The 22,722-nt window shown below is 50.7% G+C and overlaps 2 protein-coding genes across 10 annotated transcripts in view; one reads left to right on the forward strand and one right to left on the reverse strand.

The window, feature by feature from the left end:
- The first annotated feature begins 56 nt into the window (after positions 1–56).
- Positions 57–3,293, forward strand: SLC51A (solute carrier family 51 member A). 4 transcript variants are annotated; one of them, XM_087738932.1, is made up of 9 exons: positions 57–353; positions 435–720; positions 931–1,567; positions 1,683–1,756; positions 1,835–1,993; positions 2,127–2,238; positions 2,356–2,502; positions 2,687–2,792; positions 2,917–3,293. In XM_087738932.1, exons 2-9 carry the CDS (start codon positions 686–688, stop codon positions 3,051–3,053), a joined length of 1,407 nt encoding a protein of 468 aa, XP_087595058.1. In that variant the 5' UTR covers positions 57–353; positions 435–685; the 3' UTR covers positions 3,054–3,293. The 4 variants fall into 4 exon arrangements, with proteins under 4 accessions (XP_087595058.1, XP_009466784.1, XP_087595059.1 ...); XM_009468509.2 differs by having other exon boundaries at positions 68–720; positions 931–1,025; positions 1,413–1,567; XM_087738933.1 differs by lacking the exons at positions 57–353; positions 435–720 and having other exon boundaries at positions 738–1,025; positions 1,413–1,567.
- Positions 3,294–3,886: 593 nt separating this feature from the next.
- PCYT1A (phosphate cytidylyltransferase 1A, choline) overlaps positions 3,887–22,722 on the reverse strand; it is a 29,044-nt gene continuing 10,208 nt past the window's right edge. For 2 of the 6 annotated variants that reach the window (XM_087738940.1, XM_087738937.1), the window contains 8 exons: positions 18,648–18,788; positions 15,724–15,823; positions 13,407–13,523; positions 11,251–11,402; positions 10,356–10,434; positions 9,469–9,611; positions 8,209–8,397; positions 3,889–7,616 (listed from right to left, as the gene is read on the reverse strand). In XM_087738940.1, coding sequence (XP_087595066.1) covers positions 7,410–7,616; positions 8,209–8,397; positions 9,469–9,611; positions 10,356–10,434; positions 11,251–11,402; positions 13,407–13,523; positions 15,724–15,823; positions 18,648–18,788 — 1,128 coding nt within the window. In that variant the 3' untranslated portion in view covers positions 3,889–7,409. Of the gene's footprint in view, positions 7,617–8,208; positions 8,398–9,468; positions 9,612–10,355; positions 10,435–11,250; positions 11,403–13,406; positions 13,524–15,723; positions 15,824–18,647; positions 18,789–22,722 lie in introns of all 6 variants that reach the window. The other 4 variants (XR_015700386.1, XM_087738938.1, XM_087738936.1 and 1 more) reach the window with 4 other exon arrangements.

Genomic DNA, 22,722 nt, shown 5'->3' on the forward strand with positions numbered 1-22,722 from the left:
CGGCGTGCCCCCTGCAGCCCACCGTCCCCCCTCCCCAGGCCTGGGCTCTGCTTCTGTCCGAAGCGGCCGGGGCGCTGAGCCGGGGTGCTGAGCGTTGGGCCAGCCCTGCCCTCTAGTGTCGTGGGGGCTGCTCTCAGCAGGGCTCAGCCCCAGGCTGCTGGGAGCTGAGTCACTGCAAGCTCCTCACAGGGCCCGCAGAGCCAGGCAGGGTCTTCACAGGCTTCCCACGGCCCCGCAGCATCACCTCCCACCTGGCCGCTGCTGCCGAGGGGACACAAGGACACGTCCCGGACCCTGCATGGCACCACGGGCACCCCTGGCACCACAAGCCCATCTCCGGGCTGCCCGAAGGGGTGCGTAGGCAGCGTCACCCCAGCGCAGGTGCCCTGCTCTCCAAGCTGTGGTGATAACCACCTCCCCCGGCATCATCCCAGGTCGATAACCGGACGGCCGAGGCGCTTGGCGGAGCCGGAGTGGCGTGGGGGCACGCCAATGGGCGCCTGCAGCGGCAGCAGAGGGAGGGGAGCGCTGGAGGCTGCTGGTTAAACTGGAACAAGGCGCGGCGGCCTCCCCACGGTCCCTGCCCTGGGGACTCTGACCCCGTGGGCCGGCGAGGGGAGCTGAGGCAGGCAGTGCTGAGCAGCCCCACAGCCGCTGGGACGGAGCCGGGGAGGAGCAGAGCAGGATGGACCCCACCATAGAGCTGGCAGAGGACCCCAGGTGGGTGCTGGGGACCCCCGAGCCGCTTTGCAGCTGGGCAAATCCAACTTTTTGCAGCAGGATTTTGGGTTATTCTGTCTGTAAAGGAAGGGAAGTGTTTGGGGGTGAGGCAAGCTGGTCAGGGGACCCCGGGGACCCCAGGGACCCTGCGGGGCTGGGTGCCCCCATGTCCCTGCTGGCCCTGTGCAGCACTCTCCTTCTTCTCCGCAGGTTCCCCCGCCCGTTGGTGGAGATGCTGATCAGGAACTTCAGCGTGCCGGCAGCCTGCTTCTCCCTGCCGCCCACCTCCCGGCAGCTGCTGCAGCGTAAGTGGGGGGACCGGGTGGGGGGACCCTCCTCTTGCCACTGGTGGGAGAAGGACAGGGATGAAGGAGGCATGGTGGCTGTGGCCGGTGCAGGCAGGGAGCAGTCCCGAGGAAGGGGAAGGCAGCAAGGTGCTGCCCGGGTCTCAGCCTCCCACCCCATAGCCCTGCCTGTAGGGATGGGGGCGGCCCAGGGAGGGGCGGCACCGGGGCAGGTGACATGGGAGCGATGCAGCAGAAGCACCAGCTCTGGCACGGCCAGATGTGCTGAGGACGTGGCAAGGGGCTTCCCAAACCTGTGGAGTGGCGGGTTGGGTGGCAGCTCCCTGCCATGGTGGCCCCAGGGGGGACAGGACGGGATGGAGCCGGCTTCTCACCCCTCCCCGGCAGAGCTGGACATAGCCCAACTCGCCATCATGGGCCTCGCCACCATCATGACGCTGCTGTCGGTCGCGATCTTCGTGGAAGAGGCTTTCTACCTCACCCGCAAGATCCGCTGCCCCATCAAGATGAAGACCCTCCGCTGGAGCAGCTCAGCCCCTACAGTGAGCAGGGGTGTGGGGGTAGCAGGGGGCATCACCCCAGGGGGCCAGGGCCGCCCAAGGGGTGCCAGCCCACAGGAGGGGGAGCGGCAGCGTGCCAAGCTCACGTCTCCCCCAGGTTGTGTCTGTGGTCAGCTGCTTCGGGCTGTGGATCCCACGCTCCATGATGGTGGTGGAGATGGCTACCACAATGTGAGTATCGCCTGCCTCAGGGCAGGGGCACCAGGGAGCCCACAGGGCCTGACCTGCCTTCCTCCTCCTCTTCCCCAGGTATTTCGCTATCTGCTTCTACCTCCTGATGCTGGTCATGGTGGAGGGCTTCGGGGGGAAGGAGGCAGTGCTCAGCACCCTGAAGGATGTGCCCATGGTGGTCAGCACGGGGCCCTGCTGCTGCTGCTGCCCCTGCCTGCCCCGCATCACCATGAGCAGGTGAGGGAGAGCCGGGGTAATCCCCTGCCCCTGGGGAGGGCTTTCACCCCCTGCTTCTGCTGGAGTTGAAGAGAAGTCCCTGGGCAGGGGCTCGGGGACCTCAGGGTGCTACCGGTCTCTCTCGCTGTGCCAGGAGAAAGCTTCAACTGCTGATGCTGGGGACTTTCCAGTACGCCTTCTGCAGGGTGGTCGCTGTCTTCCTGGGGCTGGTCCTGGCCACCGACGGGAACTACAACCCCGCTGACGTGAGTGCCAGGGCACGGGGACGGGCAGGGTGACGTCCTGGACAGGGAGCCTCCAGCAGCCCTTGCTTTGCTGAGCAGCTTTGTCAGCCCAGGTGTTTTCTGTGTGTCCCCTGCCAGATCTCAGCACAGAGCGTGGCCCTCTGGATCAACACCGTGGTCGGTGCCTCCACCCTCTTTGGGCTGTGGGCCCTGGGCATCCTCTTCCGGCAGGCCCGGCTGCACCTCACTGAGCAGAACATCAAGGCCAAGTTCTCCTGCTTCCAGGTGAGGCCCCATCCTGCCCAGCTCCCCCCTCGGTGAGGGGTTCCTCTGGCATGAATGGGATGAGGCAGGGGGTGATGGCGGGGCAGGAGCTGCTGGCGGGCGAGAGCCAGGAAAGCAGGGAAGGGGAAGGGCAGGAGCCTGGCAGCAACATGGCCCCCGCCACCTCGTGTGTTGCTGGTTGCAGGTCCTCCTCCTCCTGACAGCACTGCAGCCCGCCATCTTCAGCATCCTGGCCAACAATGGCAGCATCGCCTGCTCGCCGCCCTTCTCCTCCAAGGCCAGGTCGCAACGTAAGTTGGGAGATGGGGGAACGGCGTTGCGTGCTCCCGGCCGAGCCCCTCCATCGCACAGCGGTGCGTGGAGAATGGGCACAGTGGATGAAGGTAGCTTCAAATGACCCTTCTCCTCTTCCAGAGATGAACATGCAGCTGTTGATCCCGCAAACCTTCATCTTGGCAGTGGTGACGCGGATATATTACCGCAAGCAGGATGACAAGCCAGGCTACCAGCCCGTCAGCTTTACACCTCCAAGTACCAATGTCAAGGCATGAGCAGGACGGAGCAACTGGGGTGCCAAGGAGCAGAGTGGGGTGAGAGGCTGGTCTGCCCTGTACAACCATCTCCTCCTCCTCTGGCCCTAGGGAGCTGCTGGCAGCAGAGGGGGAAAGGGCATCTCAGCATGGGGTGAAAGGGTCTGAAACCTGACGGCCACAAGCCAAAGGGGTCTGTGAAGCCACCTCCGGCCTGGGGGGCTCTTGTCTGGCACTGAATAAAGGTAAATTTGTACCTGAGTCTTGCATTGGTGACTGGGCTCAGATCGTCTCCTGCTCAGGCTGGGTGGCAGATGACTTCATGCAGGGGCAGGAAAATGGAGCCCAGACCAGCACAGCCATGGCCTGGGGCTGTCACGCAGTGCCCAACACTCAGCCGTGACACTGACCTCTGGGTGCTGCTGGCAGGGGTCTGATGGCCAAGGCAGTGCCAGGGCAGCTGCATTTTCTCCCAAGACCTCTGGATGGGTCTGGCCCATCGCTGGGGCATGTCCTCCACAGCAGTGGCTGCTCCTGAGAGCACAGCGTGAGCATCCACACCTGCCAGCCTGGAGCAAAGGAAGGAGGCTTGAAGCACCTTCATAACACAGGCAATTAGTTAATGCTGCCTTAACCAGCCTTGCCCGGGATCTGCTCCAGTAGGAGTATCTGCTCTACACCTACAACAGAGGTGGGGACGGACATCAGGAGTGATGATGACTTGCAGAAACCACTGGATAATCTTTTGACCCCCACTGAAGCATCTTCTCACTCAAACCACTGCTAAGATGGCAGGTGAGGAGACCACGACGGGAGCTGGCTAGGCTAGGATGGCAGAAGGGATCTAGCACACACTGAGTAAAATGACTGCATTTATTTGGCTAAACATAAAAGCCAAAAACTCAACTCCAGAACAAGCCAGTAAGACACACGGTGTGCACACAGGCCCATACAGAGAAACCAGCACAGCAAACGCTGACCGGGAAGAGCCAGCTCGAAGCAGCCGCTGCTGCGGGGCAGGAGGCGACGGCAGGACTGGGTGATGCAGCGTGGCTGGAGATGGGCAGCAGATGCCAGATCGTCAGTGCTAAGACCAGAGCCTGCTGCCGGGCACCACCAAAGCTTCCCCTGACCTGCGCCCTCTCACCGTAATACCTCTGGCCAGTGCGACACGTTGGGGAAGCAGAGTCAGAAAGCCTAAGCTCCCAACTTTTATTTATTTAATTGATTCATTCTGGGGAAAAAGCGAGTCTTCTGACACGGGGTCAGTCCCACCAAAGTCACCGCTACTGCCAAGCATATTCGCTGCTCCAGCACCTGCCTCTGGTTACAAGAGCCGGAATGCACAATAAAGTCCCAACCCTCTATAAAATGCACAAAAACATGTCAGTGCAGGTGTGTGCCATAATTCTCAAGAGATTAAAGAACTCCTACAGCTCTAAGCAATATGCTGTTAAAGTGCCATGCTCTTCACGTCTTGCTTTTACCAGCATCCTTGGCGCCTTTCAGCTTTGCCCTGCTGCTGCTGTTCTTTGCCATCAGAAAATCCTCTCCCAGGGGCTGGCTGCTGGTGCCAGCAGCCTCACACCCCAGATCTACAGAGGAACTGAGGCAGGGCTGTCTCGCAGGAGTCAACGCCTCTGGATTTAGCAGCATCAGACTCCACATTTTCTTCAATGCATGCTAGTAAAGTTTTACTTTTCCACTCTACCTCTTCCTTCATGCTTAATTCAAGCACATCTCTTCCAGATGCTTCTTTTGAAGAGTGTGGGATGGGTTAGGGGTGTGCAGGACAGCCCTGAAGCAGCAGCACTGGGTATATCTGTGGGTAACAAGACGTTCCTAGAGAACTTGGCTCACATGTTTTGCCCAAAGATCAAGTTCTGTCCTATTCCTGATAGGACAGGGCAGTGCTGGAGATGAGGCTGGTCCAGCAATCCAGGAGGAAACAAAAAAACGGAGGAAAAAAAAAAAAGACTAGTCTGGGATTCGAGTGTCCAATTTAATTTAAGTGCAAGGAGGAAGCAGGGATTATTGGTTACAACAAACAGCTCTGTTATTTCAAGCTACATGTAAAACCATGGCTGGCTTCTTACCAAGCACCCCAGATTTTGCAGAGAGACCAAGGTTAAGGTCTCTGCAGAACAAGCCACCATCCAAAACACCACTGTTATCCAAACTTACAGAACACTGTTGCATAACTTGTGTTTAAAACAATAGTAAGGCTCTAAAGCAGCCTGGCCTTTGTGATCTGGCTCGGGAAAGCAATGCAACACCCATACTGAGGGAAGGGTGAGGAAGGGAAGGTGGGGAAGATGAGGGAAGAGAGAATGTGGGTGATATAAAGTAAGTGCTCAACCACTCATAAACCAGGGGATTAACAACTACCAAGTGAACATTATTTGCTCCTTACAGCCTAAAATCCATAGCAGCCAGCCACGCTCCCAGAGCTGTGCACATCCCTGCCGAGAGAGGTCCATGTGGCAGATGAGGAATCCCCAAAATACCCTTTCCCATACCGGCTCTGGCCTCAACAGAAGCACAGAGTCTCTGTCAAGCCCTTTGGGCGGCGTGACAAAGGATTGGCAAGATAAAAGCTGGAAAGCAGCAGCAGCCTGCTCCTACCACAGGGCCACTGCATCCACTGGAAGCATTGCAGCATGCAGAGCCTGTGGCAGCACTTGACGATTCGCCTCCTTGCACCTGCTGCTCCCTGAGCTCCGTATCCTGCTCCGAAGACCTCCCTGCAGTATTGCTGACGGGGCTCCGAGCTGTCCTCTGCTCCCAGCGTCGCAGGAGGATACAGGCAACTCAGCCCAGCAGCTCCACCCAGAGACAACAGATATTACAGGCAAACCCGAACAGAAAAGCAAGTGGGGGCTTCACAGCTACGCAGCAGACAGCGCAGTCCCTCCAGCGCTGGCTGCCGGGACAGAGTGCACTGACCTGCTCTGTGCACAGGCACGCAGCATGGGGAGGGCAACGGCCCGCGGGGAGCTGCAGGCCACAAAGCTCATTGTTTATTACAGACAGGACAGCAGGCACGACTTGGACCATGGTTTCAAATGAGCAGATTACATGTTTAAAATCTTAAAAAGCTGCAGTGCTCTCTGATGCTCTTTCTGGCCTGCCTCAAGGAGCGGAGTAAGCAGGCACTGATTTGTGCATTTATTGCGCAAGCCAGGTAACTGTCACACAGGACCGGGACCCTTCACTGGGCTAAAACGTGCCCTTCATCTGTCCAGCTGCACACACCAACACGGACAGCAAACTGGTTGTACGAATTCATGTTTTGTCCTTATAGCAGCGACTTCACGGCACCAGTGTAAAGGACTGCTCCAGCCCTTGGAGCACAGCAACTGAAACACAGACAAACACGCACAGAGCACAGTGTTGAGGGGCCATTTGGACAGACAGTAAAACTTATTACACACCAGAGACTTGGACAAGGAACTTCTCAAAGGAGTACACACATTCATTTCCTACCTGGGCTCTCACACACCCAAGGAAACGCACAGACAGCAAGTGCCCTGAAGCAAAGATTCATTCTCTTCTCTCCAACAGCAACTGAGGGCTGAATTTTAACTCAAGATATAGCAGTCTTGTTAAGATTAGCTGGAAAGGCCTTTACCCTGCAGCCCCTGTACAATTTGGAGCCGCGAATGCTGCGTGCTTACGGGGTGTCTGACTCTACGGCACTGTGAGTTCTTCCAGGGTGTAACTCCTGCGTGCTAAGCTGGTAGACCCCTACCCAGCACGTCCTCACTGCGACATGCTGGGAAGCTCAGCTAAGAGGCATGCGAGCACTACAGGGTCTGCTGGATAGATTCCTATCGGCTCCAGCGCAGCAGAGATGTCTCTATTTCCTAGAAGCCTCTTTACACCACCGCTTCTTGCGTGCTCTCGAGGTCACGCTGGTTGAGGAATCGAGGGGTCTTTCGTTTGGCAGTGGCACAGATACTGCCTGGGGGTAGGGGGAGTAAGACAGAGGAGCTGAAGGAAAGAAGAGACAGATGGGTCTTCCCACTCTCCCTCTTGCCTGGAGGTTTAACAAGGGAAAAGAAACCAAAACAAAAGCCACGCTTGAGTGCTATTCTTTGCGCTTCAAAAGAGTATTTTCTTAAAATATAAAAACCATCTTCCCCCTGGAAACCACTAGAACGTAAACAATAAAAAGGGGATTTGGGGAAGAGAAGGGAGAGGAAGTTTGAATGTGCTTCCAGGCAGCAGCCCTTGCTAAGAGCAACGGGTGCCTCCAAGGCCCTGTGCTCACCGTCAGCCCTGTTCCTATGGCTCTCTGGCTCATTTAGAGTTCCCCAGTGGGTCTGCACTTAGGATTCGGCGATTAGCGGCTCGCAGCAAATCCCAGCCGGTAGCTTAATCCTCTTCATCCTCACTGATGTCATAGGTGACTGTAGACTCGTTCCTGGAGCGGTTGGCCGGCGAGGAAGGAGGAGTCTTGGTTGAAAAGGGCCAGCGGAAGGAAGGAGACGGGGAGCGGTCGTGTGTGGGGCTACTGCTGGGACTCTGCTTTGGGCTGATGGCCTGCAGCATCCGGCCCTTGCCCTCCTTCAGCATGTGTTTCTAGAGATGGAAGCAGGAAGACAGTTAGCATGGCTCAAACAGCGATGCAAATGGACGCTACTTACAGCTTGTGCAGCATTTTGAGTTGTCGTGTCCCTTCAATGCTTCGTGCAATATAAGAGCAGAAAAAGCCCAAGCATTGCTCTAGGCTTTGGAAACTGCATACAGTGTAATCATCACCCATTTTCAAGCACTTCGTACATGAAGTGCCTGTGATATTTACCCAGCAGCACAGGAGAGCCTGGCAAAAGCAAGTAGCTTCAGACTCATCGCAGGCCAGTGACAAAGTGACTGCCAATCTCTTGGCTGCTCAGCGGCCTGCAGGACACAGGCTGGAGTTTACAGGCCGGCTTGTGGGACACAAGGACTTTTCATGCTACAACTGTAACTGGCGTTATCCCGTTGGCAAGGGTGAGGGCTCCCAGCGAACAGGCTGCCCAAGCCTAGGATAACTTGTCTGAGACCAGCAGCACATCAAGCACTGCAACAAACCATAAACCTTTGCTCTGCAGAGTGTGGGCTCCGGAAGCCCTACAATGACTGCCAAGCTCTCCAAAATCCCCTTTCCCCTTTTTCCAGAGTGGCTCCTTACCAATGCGCCTTCTGGGCCAAACATCTCCAGGAAATTGCCGATGAACTCCCGGGACTTCTCTTCCCACTTCTGAATGAGATCGATACTCTTCTCTTCCACTTTCTGGACAAATTCCTTTGACTTCTCCTCTACATCCTTCACCCTCTTTTTCACTTTATCCACACGCTCCTGGAGGTGATATTTCTTCTCCTGTACAGTAAGCGGTGGATCAGAATACAGCTCACCAGATCTGAGTGGCGACCACCTCTGCTCTGTGTTATTACACTGAACTGTTGCTTAAGACTCAGCATCTCCATTAGCCTCGTGACACTCCTCCTTCGCTTCAGTCACACTTCTTCCCTAGACTAAATGGCAGACACAGTGGGGCTGTGAGATGCTTTGTGGCAGGCACTGGCACAGTACACAGAGCGAGACTAAACCCAGAGATAAGCACTATCTAATAGGAGTGCATGGAAGAGGGAAATATTTAGACAATATACAGATTAGATTTGAGTGACCTGCTGTAGGTCTCTGCATATCATGATAGCGCAAGTCTTTTTGCTGGGCATTTTTAAACAGAGGCAGAGGAGTTACATGCCAAAGAGAGGCCAAGCAGCTGTTACCTCTCCTGTTTCATTTTTGTATTCTATTGTATTTAAAAAAATAGGCATAGTATCTGAGTGATTAAAAAAAAAAAAAAATGTTTACTACTTTACTTCCAACATCAGAAGTGCCTTTTGCCATGTATTCTGCTTGTGGGCTAGAGCTGCTCGGCACAGGATCAGAGCATGTCCTTCTCTCCTACCCAAGCACTGCTGCTCCTGCAGCTCCAGGAAGGGAATAGTACAGCGAGAACAGGATCAGATTTTATCCTAACAAATGACTCTACCTTAAAAAGGTGGCTGAGGAAAGAGGAGAGAGATGAGACACAGCAGCTGCTGCCAAGAACAACCCACACTTCATTCAATTCAAGAAAACACACATTTCACCACACACCCTGTCTCCAGCTCTTTCAACAGGTAAAATGTCACCAAGACGTTTCTGACAATGGAGCAGTATTAGCAAAACCCCAGTTCCTCTGGGTGGGTCCCAGAGGCAGTTTCAGGGGCAGAAGTAGTCTAATTTCTACTCCAAGGACAGCGGTTTGGTGCAACTGCTCAGCTCTGCAGACTGGCCTTTTACTGGCATATGGCAGGACTGTGCTACCACTAGACAAGACTACATCTCCACACTCTAAGATTCTGCTTCGTGCAGCTTGTGGTGAGACACACTTCAACTCACGTTTATGAAGCTGACGTTGAGCTCTTTAGCTGTGTAGCCCCGCTGCAGGTTCCGTCTGGCATAAACATCATAGTCCCGCACGATCCGGGTGATGATATCTGATGTTGAGATCCCCTCAGTCCTCTGAGTTGGTGCAAACATGCCTAAAGTTGGGGAACAGGACCCAGGACAGCTGTAGCAAGACACACAGCAAAAAGCTGCTGCCACCTCTATCAGGAAACAATCTCTCCTGTCAAGAGCTCATTTCCTAACTGTCCTCACACCACCATATCTTTGTCCTTGAATATACAGTACCAGAGTCCTCCTTTCTGGGACCATGAGGAAGACCTAAGTAAGATCAAAGCATGTCAAAACACCATGTCTTCTAATGAAAAGCTCTTCACTTTAGCTGGTTTAAAGACTATTGACTATAATCCACTGCATATAGAATAGTGTGGCGACAAGGACAGGTACAAGGGGTCCTACAATTTAGTGGGTGGAAATATAATGAGCTCTGATGGCTGGGTTTGGATATATTAAATAAGCTGCACCCCCGCTGAGTTTTACAGCAAACAGCTAGAGAAGCCACTTTGCTATGCTTATGAGATTCTCCATTTGTGAGAATCTGTAAGCCAAACTGTAGTATTTTTTCAAAAGGTGGCTGCTAATTCAATCACAATAACTAGATTGGAAGTAGGAATTAATGCTGGGCAATGCTTGGCCTGTGACATGCAACAGTCCTAGCCTTATGAAGCTGGACTTCTGCCTGCTTGCAGAGCCTCCTGGGCAGACCTTGTTCCCAGAGGGCCACTGCCACTTCCCCAGGCATAATCTTGCCATACAGGGGCACAGGAGAAACTACAGCAGATCTCCGACAGGAAGCCCTGGAGAATCTGACCCAGACCCACCTGCTTCTTTTATGTGCTTATAAACATCATCGCTGCCAGCAGAAGAATAGGGGATGTCATCGTGTGCAACAAAGTCAATCTGAAAATTAAGGAAGCGATGCAAGTCAACATTTTATCTTGAACGTGCAGGTCTCCTGCTTTCTGCCGAAGGATGGCAACTTTTTGCTCAACAACCTCCATGCAGGGGTGTGACAGAGAACAGCAAGACACTTTCCTCTGCTAAAAAGCAACACAGAGCAGTCCCAAGTTCTCACTGGCAATTGCTAACAACTATAAGCACAAACCAGAGAGGAAAGGCTGGGACTAAGGACACAGCTGTTTTAAGCTCCACAGAGAAATGGCTTGTTAATGGCAACAAGGGTAAACTAAGCAAACTCCCCTGGAGACTCCTTCACCTCCCAAAGCAGTTCAACAGATGTTAGAGACTCCTTTCACTTTATCGTACCAACTGATAAAAGACTCTCAAGACAGCTTGCCTGGTCTCCTGCTGCAGGGAAGCTGATGAAGATCTAAGCTGCTCCTGCTGTAAGCAGGGAGTTGCACCAGACGCCCTCCAGAAATCCCTTCCAACCCATGTTATCCTCTCCCTACTGCATTTCACACCAATCTGTAACCAGCACCAACTCCTCCTGGAACAGCGAGAACCCTCTCAGGCTTTTTCACCATGTCACAATCTCTGCCTTATTTTAACATTACCTGCCAGCTCAGCAAGTGCTTCTAGTTTCCCAAGAAACTCACTTGATTCCCGTAACCCAGTTCATTCTATACTTAAGGAGTTGCAACAGAAACGGGTTGCTCAGGCAGAGGTCACCCCCATGGATGAATTCTTGCTGTAAACAGCAAGCACAAACAGTGGCTAATCAAAATTCAGAACGGATCCAATGTCACAAATTACCCTGTGCTCTGCCAGGAACTCAGCGGTGAGCGTCCACGGCGCATTTCTCACCACTTCGTCCACGTAGCGACAGTGCTGCACAGCGTCATACCGCTCATTCTCATTCATTACCGTGAAGCCCTTGAAGTTATGGGTTAGCTCATCACTGCAGACTGAAGAAACAGGCAGAGAAGAGTGAGCCTGAGGTACTTACCCCAATGCTTTACAGCAAAAGGACCTTGCACACACCCCTGCTACACCAGGCAACACCAGCTGCTGATGGAGGCTGGCGCTTGCACTTCCAAACACAGCTTTTCCAGCCACAAAGCACCAGGCACAGGGAGCGGCGCGGGGCACTAAACTCCTCAGCAATTCCAGGCAGGCGGTTTGGAGGATTTCTGCCCAAGCTGCAGACCTCCACCCCAAACCCTCAAGGTCTCTAGAGCCTACATTGCTTACCAAGAAAATGAGCCAATACAGAAGACGACTCTCCTGTACGAAATGGCACCTGGGGCTCTATCAGGCAGAAAACTGCTCATTAAGCTATGAATGTCTCAGGCCTGGAAACTGAAGCCCATGGAAAAAAAACATTCCCTAAGCTCCTTATTTCATAACATGCCATACCACAGTCTAGTTCTCAGAAAGCTGTATTAAAACAAAGGGTGAGTTCACAGCAAATCAAGTTAGCTTAATTACTATGTTCTATGAGAAAGTAAATGAACAACTCTTCAAAATCTGCAATGTACGACATTGAGAAGAAGGGAGTTTTATTTGGTTATCAGACTCAAAAGTAAACAAGGCATTACCAGTCTCGCTGGTATTGGATGTATTTATGTTCTAGACAAACAGACGACCAAGAGCGGGTGAGCCTGCTCCCAGCTTGGAGCTTATGTTCACTTGGGCTGTGGCCTCTTGTTTCAGTTCCTGGTGCAAGGGAAGCAGTTCATTGCCCTCCACCTCCTCACCAGTCTCCCAGAGGCAGAGACCGTGGTTACACACCTTGCTACATTAACATGTCAATAGTTGGACCTGCAGTTATTTTCCTGTTTGATGTACAACATTTATGTACATGGGGATGTCTTTCCGCCTGCAAGATTTCTAAGCTCAGAGCGTTTTGTAGGTTGGAGCGACTATTTCAGCTCTCCTCCCTCCCTTCCCCTTCCAGACACTACTGTAGCACACACACAAAATGCAGAAGTAACACTATAAAAACGCCCTCAGCAGCGAGTGAAACTGCGATAAGGAAACAAACCACACAAAGACGTTATAATCGCTCTGTCGCAGGATCAGAGCTTCATTTTGCTCCAGGAAGCTAATGGTAGTTGAGAAAACTAGTTACAGGTATTCTCAGCTCTGATACTTTAACATCATTATGCAGCCTCACCAGAGGTCACCTCCTGATAGAGTACATGCGCAGCCTAACGTCTTTAAGGCGGGTGAAGGTACGGGCACAGAGGCACTGCCTGGACAGAGGCCAGCCTATTACAGCAGCCAGAAGAAAGGGTTTCTTTTTTCCCCATTAAATTCTTGAAGGAGGCCTGGCTGAAACACCTCTGCTAGATCCCCTCAGGCAGTCAGCAGGATAGTCCTGGCATCATCTAACCTAACAGACAAAATGGGGAACTTTTATTTGGAGAAATGGGGCCTCAGTGACTTCCATGTGGCCAGGCACCATGCCCACGAAACGACCGTTATCTCCACACTCCTAGCAGGACCTGTTCGGGATTAGCCATAAGCAATTCCAAACAGAGAGCTGGAGCGAGGGAGTGACTTGCAGGGCGATACAGGTGATACAAGTCTCAACCATCCAGGGAGGGACTGTTCCTCATTCTTTAACTGTCTCATTCAAGAGGCAGATGTTCAACTGCCCCTAATATATTTTGATACTCAGATGTGCAACTCACCAGTATCTATCAAAAAACAGAAGGGTCGAATTAGAACAGCCTGATCAGAAATCTTTTCCTTAAGTGCTCATTTGGTACAGGATATCTTTCTGCAGACATATTAACTCTCAATATATTGCAATAAGACTCCAAGAACATTTGGCATAACTGGCTGCAGTGAGAGCCACTAAGGCCATAAAGACAAAAACCCTGCTATGCCATCTGTAGGCACAGCCACAGATGGAGGTTAACTGTACTCCTATGACAGCCAAAGTCAACAAGGTCACTCCTTACCTCCGACAATGAGGTATGTGTTTGGGAAGAGGTTCTTCGCTTGCATCAAGGCCCGGGCATGTCCAGAGTGAAACAAATCAAATATTCCATCAGCATAGACTCTGACGGGGCGATCCACTGTGCCAAACAGACAGAGAGACGTTTGTGAAGATGCCTTCCTGGAGAAGCAGCTGCTGCTCATGCCTGCATTTGGGGACCTCCTGAAACTCACGGGGGCATTGCAGAAAACTGGCAGAATGCAGAGCCATAGCCAGGAAAGATTTGTAAAGAGAAATGGATGGCTCTCTGCCTTCCCACATGGAAACAAATGCAGCTGAGGACAGAGCTGAAATAAAACCATGTGCAAAGACAGACTCAAAATCTACCATATATCCACCAAAACAAGCTGAAGGGAGACCAAGGGGAAAGCAAACCCTGGACATCTCCCTCCTCCGGAAATCCAAATGCAGCATTAACTTTTTGCACAGCAGTGAGCTACGAGAGGGAAACTGGCCAAAACGTTTCACAGGTGCCCCATTTCCCCCTACCAGCCAGGATGGCATCTCAAGACCTTTTCATCATTCTCCTCTACAGCCCATTGCCACAGCTACCAGTCTGGCTGAGGGACCAGACCGTTCTGATTCCCCACGAGCATCACTGGCTTGCCCCATGACGTACATGGCTGTATCCAAAAACCCAGCTTGACTACTCAAAGAAAAGCAGATACAATTCTGCTGAACCATTGGCACTATCAGCTACATCTGTAGATAAATAAGGAGGATCAAAACTTTCCTCAGGCCACTTCTACCAGGGGAAATTGTAGCTCTTCTCTTTGAGGTCAGCACAGAGGTAAAGTGACATAGGCTAGCACTGCCACGTAATAGCAGGAGGCTCCCTGACTTCTGGTCTCCTGGCACCACACAGGACTCCAGCCCTCTTGCTGCTGGTAACAGAAAGCCACACATTCTTGGTATCTGACACACTTCGGAATGGCCTGCTGCTCTCTGGCCCAATTTGGGCAGACAGGCTCAGAGGAGTGGTGTGAGCAGAGGCACACCAAAGCTGTGGCAAGGTGGGGGTAGAGAGAAGACCTACCAGGAGAGCTGAAACCCCATGGGTCTGGACAGGGCCCTGAAGGTACCTAGAGACAGAGCCTGGGAGGCAGCAAGAGGATGAGTTGATGCAAAGGTAGGGTTGTTAAATTCCAGCTAAGCAGAGGAGTCAGTTTGAGGACAGCCTCTTACAATCATTTTTCAGCAAATCCACCTCAGTCTAAAGATGCCAGGAGGCTCTGGAGAGCCAAGGATCTGGAGATCTGAGACTGCAAAAGCTTTCTGTATGCCAGAAGAGGGCTGGTCTTGGCAGGCATTTATTAAAGTGCAATCATGTTCTGGAAATTGGACATCCTTCCCTTTTCCTCTGTACTGCAGCAGCTACAGTTCCTGAGCACAGGCATAAACAGCAACAAGGGAGCACGCAGCGTATTTTAGTCTTAGCAGGCAGGAGAGCCATCACTGTTGAAATCAGGGACCTTTGTGCAGGCTCTGGAGATTTTCAGCTGGGAAACTAATGCAGACTCAAAAGCATTGGATTTCCAGAACCTCCTGCAGGAAACCACTGCCAGGTCTCAATCTGAGCTGGCTCATCTCTCAGCAGCAGAAGGTAGAAGTGCAGCATTTTTATTGTCTCTGTTTCCATAACAGAGAGGCCAAGTAAGACAGCACCTTCTGCACACTCCGTTTGGCAGGAGAGGGCAGCCATCCTTCAGGAGTCAGTCCTGCCTCTGCCTTTGGACTTGCAAAAAGAGAACAGAGTTTTTCCCAGCCTGGTTTAGAGAATAAAAGGATATGTTCTCATTGTGGGGCTGGCCTGCTGTGTTTAATGTGACTTTAATTCAAATCCAGGCTGGAATGGGACATTCTGGACAAAGACATATGTTGGTTTTACTTGCCCATTTCAAGTTTCAGAAGAGATGACTTTTAAAGTGCTTAACTTTAAGCTGCCTCAGACAAAGTAGTACAGAAAAATGTTCAACTCTGATACTACTCTATAGCTGTCAGTGGCACAGGAAGAACTAAACCACAAATATCTATTTGCTTCAAATAGTTTTACTGATGAAGGTACGGCTCCTCACATACAAAGGCTCCAATTTCAGTTGTAATGGCAGGCCCAGTTCCACATGGGAACAGTTATCTTATCACCAAAGCATTAACTAAGTAATTGGCTGCAAACTCAGTCTGACACACAAGGTTGGTTCGGTCTCAGAGATATCAAAATCATACCCGTCCCTCCCCGACCCAACATTTATGCAACCCTTCCCGTCTGTTTTTTTACTTACAAGGGGTCCCTCTCATCGCTTCTTCATACGTTACTCTGATGTATGGCTTGCTGTAATCGATTTCCACTTCATCTGAAAACGGAGCTGGTTCCCTCAGTCCCTAAACCACCAGAGAAGGCTGGCTGTGAGAATGCAAAGGTGAGTGTGCTACATAGTGGCAGCACTGCCACTGCAGCATCCTAGTCACTGAGTGACTCACTCTGTGTCTGCACGATTCAAACACATGTACGGAAAGACTAATTAGTGTTAAACCTCAAAATGGCCCTGCAGGGCGATTAGCCTGAGAGAGGAAGAAAGAGAGAAAGTAAAGAAGGTGGTAATCATACTGGACCCAAGAAAACTGGAGGCTCAGATCCGCAGCTGGCAAAAACAGACTTTTGACAAACAGCAGTTCACAGCAGCACAAGCCAAGCTTCATCAAACCTCACTGTCGCAGCTCCAGCTGTGCCCACCCAGGCAAGACCATCACTTTGCTGTGCCTGAGCGCTTGTGCTGCGGTGTACAAATTGTAACAGCTCCTCGATTTGAGTATATGAACAAGCAGAAGAGCAATACCAACAACAACACAAATTCCCAGGGAACATGTGTATCATCAGCCATTTCTGAGCCACACACAGTCAGAGACTGACCTCGATCTGTGGCATAATATCTCCAACTGCCTCAGGAAAATCCCTCTAATCTGCTAGCTTGACCACAGCAGTATGTTTAATCAGCAGCCGAAGTCCAGGTATGGTTCCTAGTCTCCTCTGAATGGAAACAAAACATCTGCCCTTCCCATAACAGAACAAACAGTTCAATTTCCTTCCAGCCAGGTGAGGGGCAGCAATGGACGTCTCTTTCCGCAGCCAGAAGACTAGGAAACAAGCTTGCAGATCATTACAATAATACCTTCAAGCTGCAAAAAGCTAATCAGCAGTTTCCTCTCTGGCTTCCTGTCCCATTGCAGCCTCCTGCCACAGTGCCCAGCACCACTGCAACCAGAAAGACCACCGCTATTATTGCTAATGTCATTCCTTATTACAGTACTCAAAGTGAAGCACACAGGAAAGTAACCACTGACCACTATATTCAAACAAACTGATACTGCTGAAAATCTCCTTTAACTTACTGGGGCTCTAGTACCCGCATTTCACACACCACCTCCTCTACCAGGATCCTTACTGTCAGGTAAGGCCTGCACATCTCTCCTTTCATCACTGCCATTATATCTGGGACTTGTGAATAAAACCAGATGCTTTGCAGTTCGGCTGGCACATACCTGATATGAAGCTAGGAATAAAAGCATTGAAAAACCTATCAAAATTATCAGAGGATCACAGAGAAGTGCCTCCAAAAGCTCCTGCCACACAGTCTTGTCCTTCCTCTGCAGTGCCTACAAGGGTCAGGACTCAACCTGATGTGCACAATACAACAGGATTATGCGTCAGCAGGCTTGTTACCACCATCTGCTGCTGAGTCCCGCTGCTTCAGGGGAACACTCTGCCAGCCAGCTGTTTAGTTGGGAGCGGTAAAAGCTTCAAGGTAATGTCACAGTTAGGCAACAGTATTACTCTTGCTACAATAAATTAATCTTTCACAAAAGGCAGAAAAAAGAAATCTTTCATCAGGAGGTCTGTGTTAGCCCTGTGGCTAAAAAACAGCCAGGAAGTTTAGAAAGTGGCTAGATATTACTTCTGTTGTGCTGTTCATAGACAGATGCTTTATTTCTCACATAGGGCAGCCGCCAACTTGAAGAGCAAGAGATTCCCATGGAATAACCTGTGCACTTCTCTTTCCTTACTGAAATATGTGGGGTCTTTAAGAGGGACAGGGTGGGTTTTGACAACAGCCAAGGATTTAAGGGTCTGTGGGATAAGTCACACAATGCCTCAAACCTCCATTCCCAACACTTGTCTCCCCAGTTCTCACTGCTGGTGCTGCTCTTACTTCATTACCGTCTGTCAAATGCCCTGGGACAAGACTGAAGTACTCCTGAAGAGCAAAACATTATTATCAAAGAGGAAAGCTGCAACACATCACCTTATTTTGCCAAGGACCATGACCCCAATGTGACGTGGCAGCAATGGTAGCTAGCTTCTGACAGAGATAAGGAAAGAGCAACTAGAGCACAGGTGATACATAGGACAGCTCCAGGAAGAGGGCAGAGAAGAGCTGTAGAAAGCCAATCATTGCAATATTGTGGCAACGACAAGTTAAAGTCAACTCTTTACACTGGCATTAACTGGCACAGACCCCCTTTAGAAAAGACCCCACTGGCTTTAGCTTGTTAAAGCCATCCCAAGGTTGATCTAGAAGGAGAAATCCTTTTGGTTTTGTTTGTTTGGTTTTTTTTTGTGAATGCTCCTGAACCATCAGCAACATAAATGCAATCTCCTGCGAGACCAAGAGAATAAAATGAACAGCCATCTTCACACTGTTTCAGAGCATGGATTCAACAGATTGCTTCTGCAAGTGCTTACAGACTTCAGACCCTCCTGCACTTCCCCTGACTTGAACAGGACTGCTTTCTGCGAGGTCCATGAGTTGTTACGTGCTTGTTTGGAGTATTTCTCCCTCCTGCTGGGTCACTTAAGAAAACCCACCTGTGAGAAATGAATGCTTATGTCTCCATGGGCATCTATATGCATGCCTGTTCCAGATCAGCTTAAAGTGACTACAAACAAGCTGGACACACGACAAAAGCAGCTTAGTGACGGTTGCCTCAGACCTAATTTAAACCCACGTTGTAAGTATGTTATTAGTATGAACAAAGGAACATTTTAAACTGGCTTTGCAAGAAGGATAGCTACTGTCATTTGCTTCTTCCCCCCCACCCCCCCTTGTTTTCTGTGTCCACAGGAAAACCATCACATTTATCTTTCTGCTGTTATGGCTCAATGTCCTAATCTCGCAGGCAACTAAAGCTCCTATCTCTGCTTACTTACAAATGAGCGTCGGGACATTTTTGGAGGGATTCCATCCAGCTCTGTCGCCCCATTGGGGCCAGATCCATCTTTTCTTCTCTTTCGGGAATTCAGCCTGGAGGAGGTCGGCGGCTCCATCTTGCCAAGCACGTCCAGTAAGAACTGGAAAAAAATGAAGGGGGGGGGGGGAAGAGAGAGAGATTTCTCGGCTGCAGAATCAGTCAACAGCAGGCACAGTGTACAGAAGGTCAGCGCAAAGACACAGCCACCTAACAAGGGGCTTAGCCAGTTGTATTTGGCATCAGCTGCCAAGGCTTTGACAAACAGTGCCTGGTAGGAATACTGAATCATTTAATGCAACTCGGAGCTGTTCTGCAGAGAAGCGTGCAGCAGTCAGCTGGCTGGAGAGAAACTCACACAAGAGTTGCAATGCAAGTTACAAATCGTTACTACAAGGCTAGTTATGCTATTTTAGCATCTGAAAAGCAACCTAAGGATTAAGGCATGCCCAGTCCACATTCAGCCCTCCCCCAGCTCTCATTCTGATGAATGCGAACACTCTTTTACCCTTCTGTGCGCCCCCCCCAAGACAGCCGGTGGGTGTGCTGCACCCCTGTACAATCCTGAAGAGAGGAAGGAGCAGGGTTAAGCAGAAGGACAAGGGTGAGAGAAGGGGTGCAACCCATGGTCGTAACTTAAATAACTAGCTGGCTTGCCGTTTGCTTTGTTGTTTCTGTAAGACCAAGCTGCAGCTCCCCAGTAGGGACAGCTCACCTTGGGATGGCTGCCACCATGCTCCCCTCTCGTCCCCTGCCCCCACTGCAGTGGTGACTCAGCCGATGGCGAAGCAGCTGCTGACACCACATTAGGGCACACTTACTTCTGGCACTTTACGTACCAGGTTGTAATTAGTGGTGGTTCAGCTGAACTGCTTCTGTGATGAACAGACAGACAGACAACGAGCTTGGGACAGAAATCGTGACAGCTATCTCGAAGCAAGCTATCCTTGCTTTTGAGCTGGAGCCATTGGACCTTCCCAGAAGGGCCCTGAAGCATTATGAAGCCCAGCACTTCACACAGCTGAATCAAAGCTACGGATTTATAGAAAGGCATAGCAGCAAACTTTCCCTTTTCAGGTGCTGCAGGAGTTAGAAATGGGTGCTAGATTTGCGAAGTTTATAACTAAAGAGCAGCATTATCTCTCTTCCTCACTTGGAAGTGTCCAGCTCTCCAGTGCAGCAAATGGCACTTCCGACCCGCCATTCCTGAGAGCAGCATGACCCCTCTGCCCAGGAACGATGCTTATGTGCGTGCCTCAACACCCTAATAATAAGAGCTGTGTGGAATTTAAAATGTCTCCCCACCCACATGCAGTGGGTGTGCTGGAACACGTTAGTTGGGGCAAGCGCGAGGTATGAGAAAGGGCAGATGTCCCTCTGAACGCCACCCCTCTCCTTGGCAGAGAGTCTCTGCCGAGCGCTCCTGCTCAGGACGCGCTGGGACTGTCCTCAGCAAGGGCTGCTGGGCAAAGCTCTGCTCTTCAGCAACCAAGAAGCGTGGGCTTTGTGACAGAGAGCTGTTAAGAAGCAGATTTAGTGATCGGACTCGCTCAAGCACAAATGACTCCAAGTTAAGGAACGTTCCAAAGTAAGGTGTCAAATGCGGTTTAATAACACGCGAACATACCGCTCTCCCCACCTAGCATCAAGATGATAGCTTATGAACGGCATTAGGGACAACCACAGCTGAACTGGTTTTGGGCTACATGCGTGTAAGTATCCCAGACTGCTCTGCTAGACCTAACGCAATGCACTAAGAGCAGAAAAAGAGAATCTTAGGTGAGTGGGGAGCCAAAAAAATACTGGGGAGAAGAAAAAAGTGATGGTGAAGAGCAGCCACAAGGACATTTCAGAACTGCACGAACCATCCAACACTCACTCCATAATGCCTGCGAGTCAAGTTTGCCAAGTTTTCCCCATTCCAGCAATTAATTTACTATTTCCTAACAACAGACAAACATACAGGAGTGTGCAAAAGCAATCTCAGGCAAAAAGAGTTTGCAGCCCTGAGCTCCAAGTCTTCAAACACTTAAGCAAACATTTAACTTTCAGGCAAGATCTGTGCTATAAATGTGGCAGCTTCCAGAGCGCCTCTGTGAAAACACAGGGTATGACACAAGTAATTCTTAGGTTTTGCAAGGTGCCACCTTGCGAGCACACTCTGTATCAGTTATTTACTTCACCACTGTGGTCGTATCAGAAACCATCCAGTTCACAAAAAGCAGCAGACCTCTGTCTCTGGTTCAAGTGACCCCAGTGTTCATGGAAACAGTGGGGGAAAACAGAAGCAGATTTTCTTGTTACTTGGTCAAAATAATTTCACTGTTTCGAGTCACCTGTTGGTCTGACCACTCGCTTTCCTTCCCTTCGGAGACAATTAAAAGGTCTGTTAATATCCTGAACGCAGTCATTCTGACCCACTGCCCAGCGAAATATTAAAAAGCACTGGGCGAGGCTTTGGTGCTGAAGTACGGACGTAGCATCCTCCATGCACAAACAGGTAAAGTTCTTCCCCTGTGAGCTTGGCCCATCAGAGCAACCAGACTTCTCTGCACACAAGTACACTCTCTGCTGAGTTATCACCAGCGTCTTGCTGCTGGGTGCAGAGCTCATGGCCAGCCAAAGAACTGCAGGTTACAGCACAGGGCAACACCATGCTCTATGCTGATGTACAGCAGCACTGTCCGAGCCCAGGAGAAATCTCCAGCAGCTTCTTCCAACCCCTCCCACAACCAACCATCCGCTTTCCTCCACGCTAACTCACTTTGCCACTTCTCAGGGTATACGTAGTCAAATGATGGCAAACAATAGCTTAAGCGAATGGATTTGCTTTGCATTAAATAAGCAGCAGTGGTCAGACAGCATCAGCCACCCAGCAGCAGCAGCTCTACCTGATGTACCAAGGGAGAAACCTGCTCTGAGGACAGCACAAATATGCTCTATCTGCTCTGATGTTACAGGCTAGATGTTGCTGAAGGAGCCTCTGCAGCGTCCAGAGAGCTGGGCTGGGCACCTCCTGAGTGATGCAGATCTGCTAATTACTCAAATTAATGCAGAAATTAAACAATAATTTTACCACTCTTCAGAGCTTTAAAACCTCTGTCCTGTGGCTAGTATGTTTCTGGGAAGACCTCCCAGCACCAAACTGGTCTTCATTAAAAATTGGGAACATGTTTTTAAAAACAAACCATACCTTACTGCAATAAAGCTACTAATCTTAGAACATTTCATTTTGACCCAAACGACTAAAATATCACCCAAACAATTACTTACTAACAAAGGGATCCAGTATCTGTAGCCGAGCTTAACACATGACCACAGAGCTTTGCTTCCCCAAATGGGTAAAACACTGACTGTTCTAAAATTAATTACATTTGCAGCAGATGGGGAAGGGGAAAGAGAAGATAACTCTCAAAGCTCATTCTGAAAAACTCCAAGACAAAAACCAGGCATAACCAGAAGAGCGAGCCCTGCTGTAAAATATTAACCGTTCTATTTTGTTTGAGGCGTCACTCTCCTGCATTACTGAGTCTGTGCTGAACATGAGAAACTGCTTGCTAGGAGCAAAGTTAAGAAGCGTCCCATTTGGGAAAGCCATGGGAAGATCACAGACTCCACGACACTTCACAAAACACTTGAGGCTTTGCTTCCAAAACTTACTTTTTTGGTGCGCATCCTGTATCAAAAAAGCACCTTGCATCACCTGCCAGCTAGCCCACCTCAACAGAGAGAGTTGCATGGGCTCTGCGAGAAGCAGCCGACTGCCAGACAGAAGAAGAGCTGCTCTCCCCATCAGGGAAGCAGTCCTCTCCGTCCCCAAGTGCAGATATTGAATGAAGGAGGGGAAGCGATCGAAGGGAGAAATAGGAATTTTCTTTAAACTGTGGCAATAACAGCCTTCAGAAATCATCCAGCACTTTGCTGAGAGTAATACTACAAAGCCCAAGTCATTTCCCACTGAAACACAGCCACTTCTAGGAGGGAAGGAGCACTGATTACCAAAAAGAAAAAAAAATACAGAAGCAGGGAAGGAATTT

Source organism: Nipponia nippon, unplaced genomic scaffold, assembly GCF_047370975.1.
Source record: "Nipponia nippon isolate SJK-2023a ecotype South Korea unplaced genomic scaffold, ASM4737097v1 scaffold_7, whole genome shotgun sequence".
NCBI classification, from domain to species: Eukaryota; Metazoa; Chordata; class Aves; order Pelecaniformes; family Threskiornithidae; genus Nipponia; species Nipponia nippon.

Excerpts from the sequence above, each read along its gene's own strand:
- SLC51A (XM_087738931.1), top strand. The coding sequence starts at position 887 with ATGTCCCTGCTGGCCCTGTGCAGCACTCTCCTTCTTCTCCGCAGGTTC. Across the intron at positions 1,568-1,682 it reads GGAGCAGCTCAGCCCCTACA|GTTGTGTCTGTGGTCAGCTG; the intron begins GTGAGCAGGGGT and ends CGTCTCCCCCAG. Across the intron at positions 2,239-2,355 it reads GGAACTACAACCCCGCTGAC|ATCTCAGCACAGAGCGTGGC; the intron begins GTGAGTGCCAGG and ends GTCCCCTGCCAG.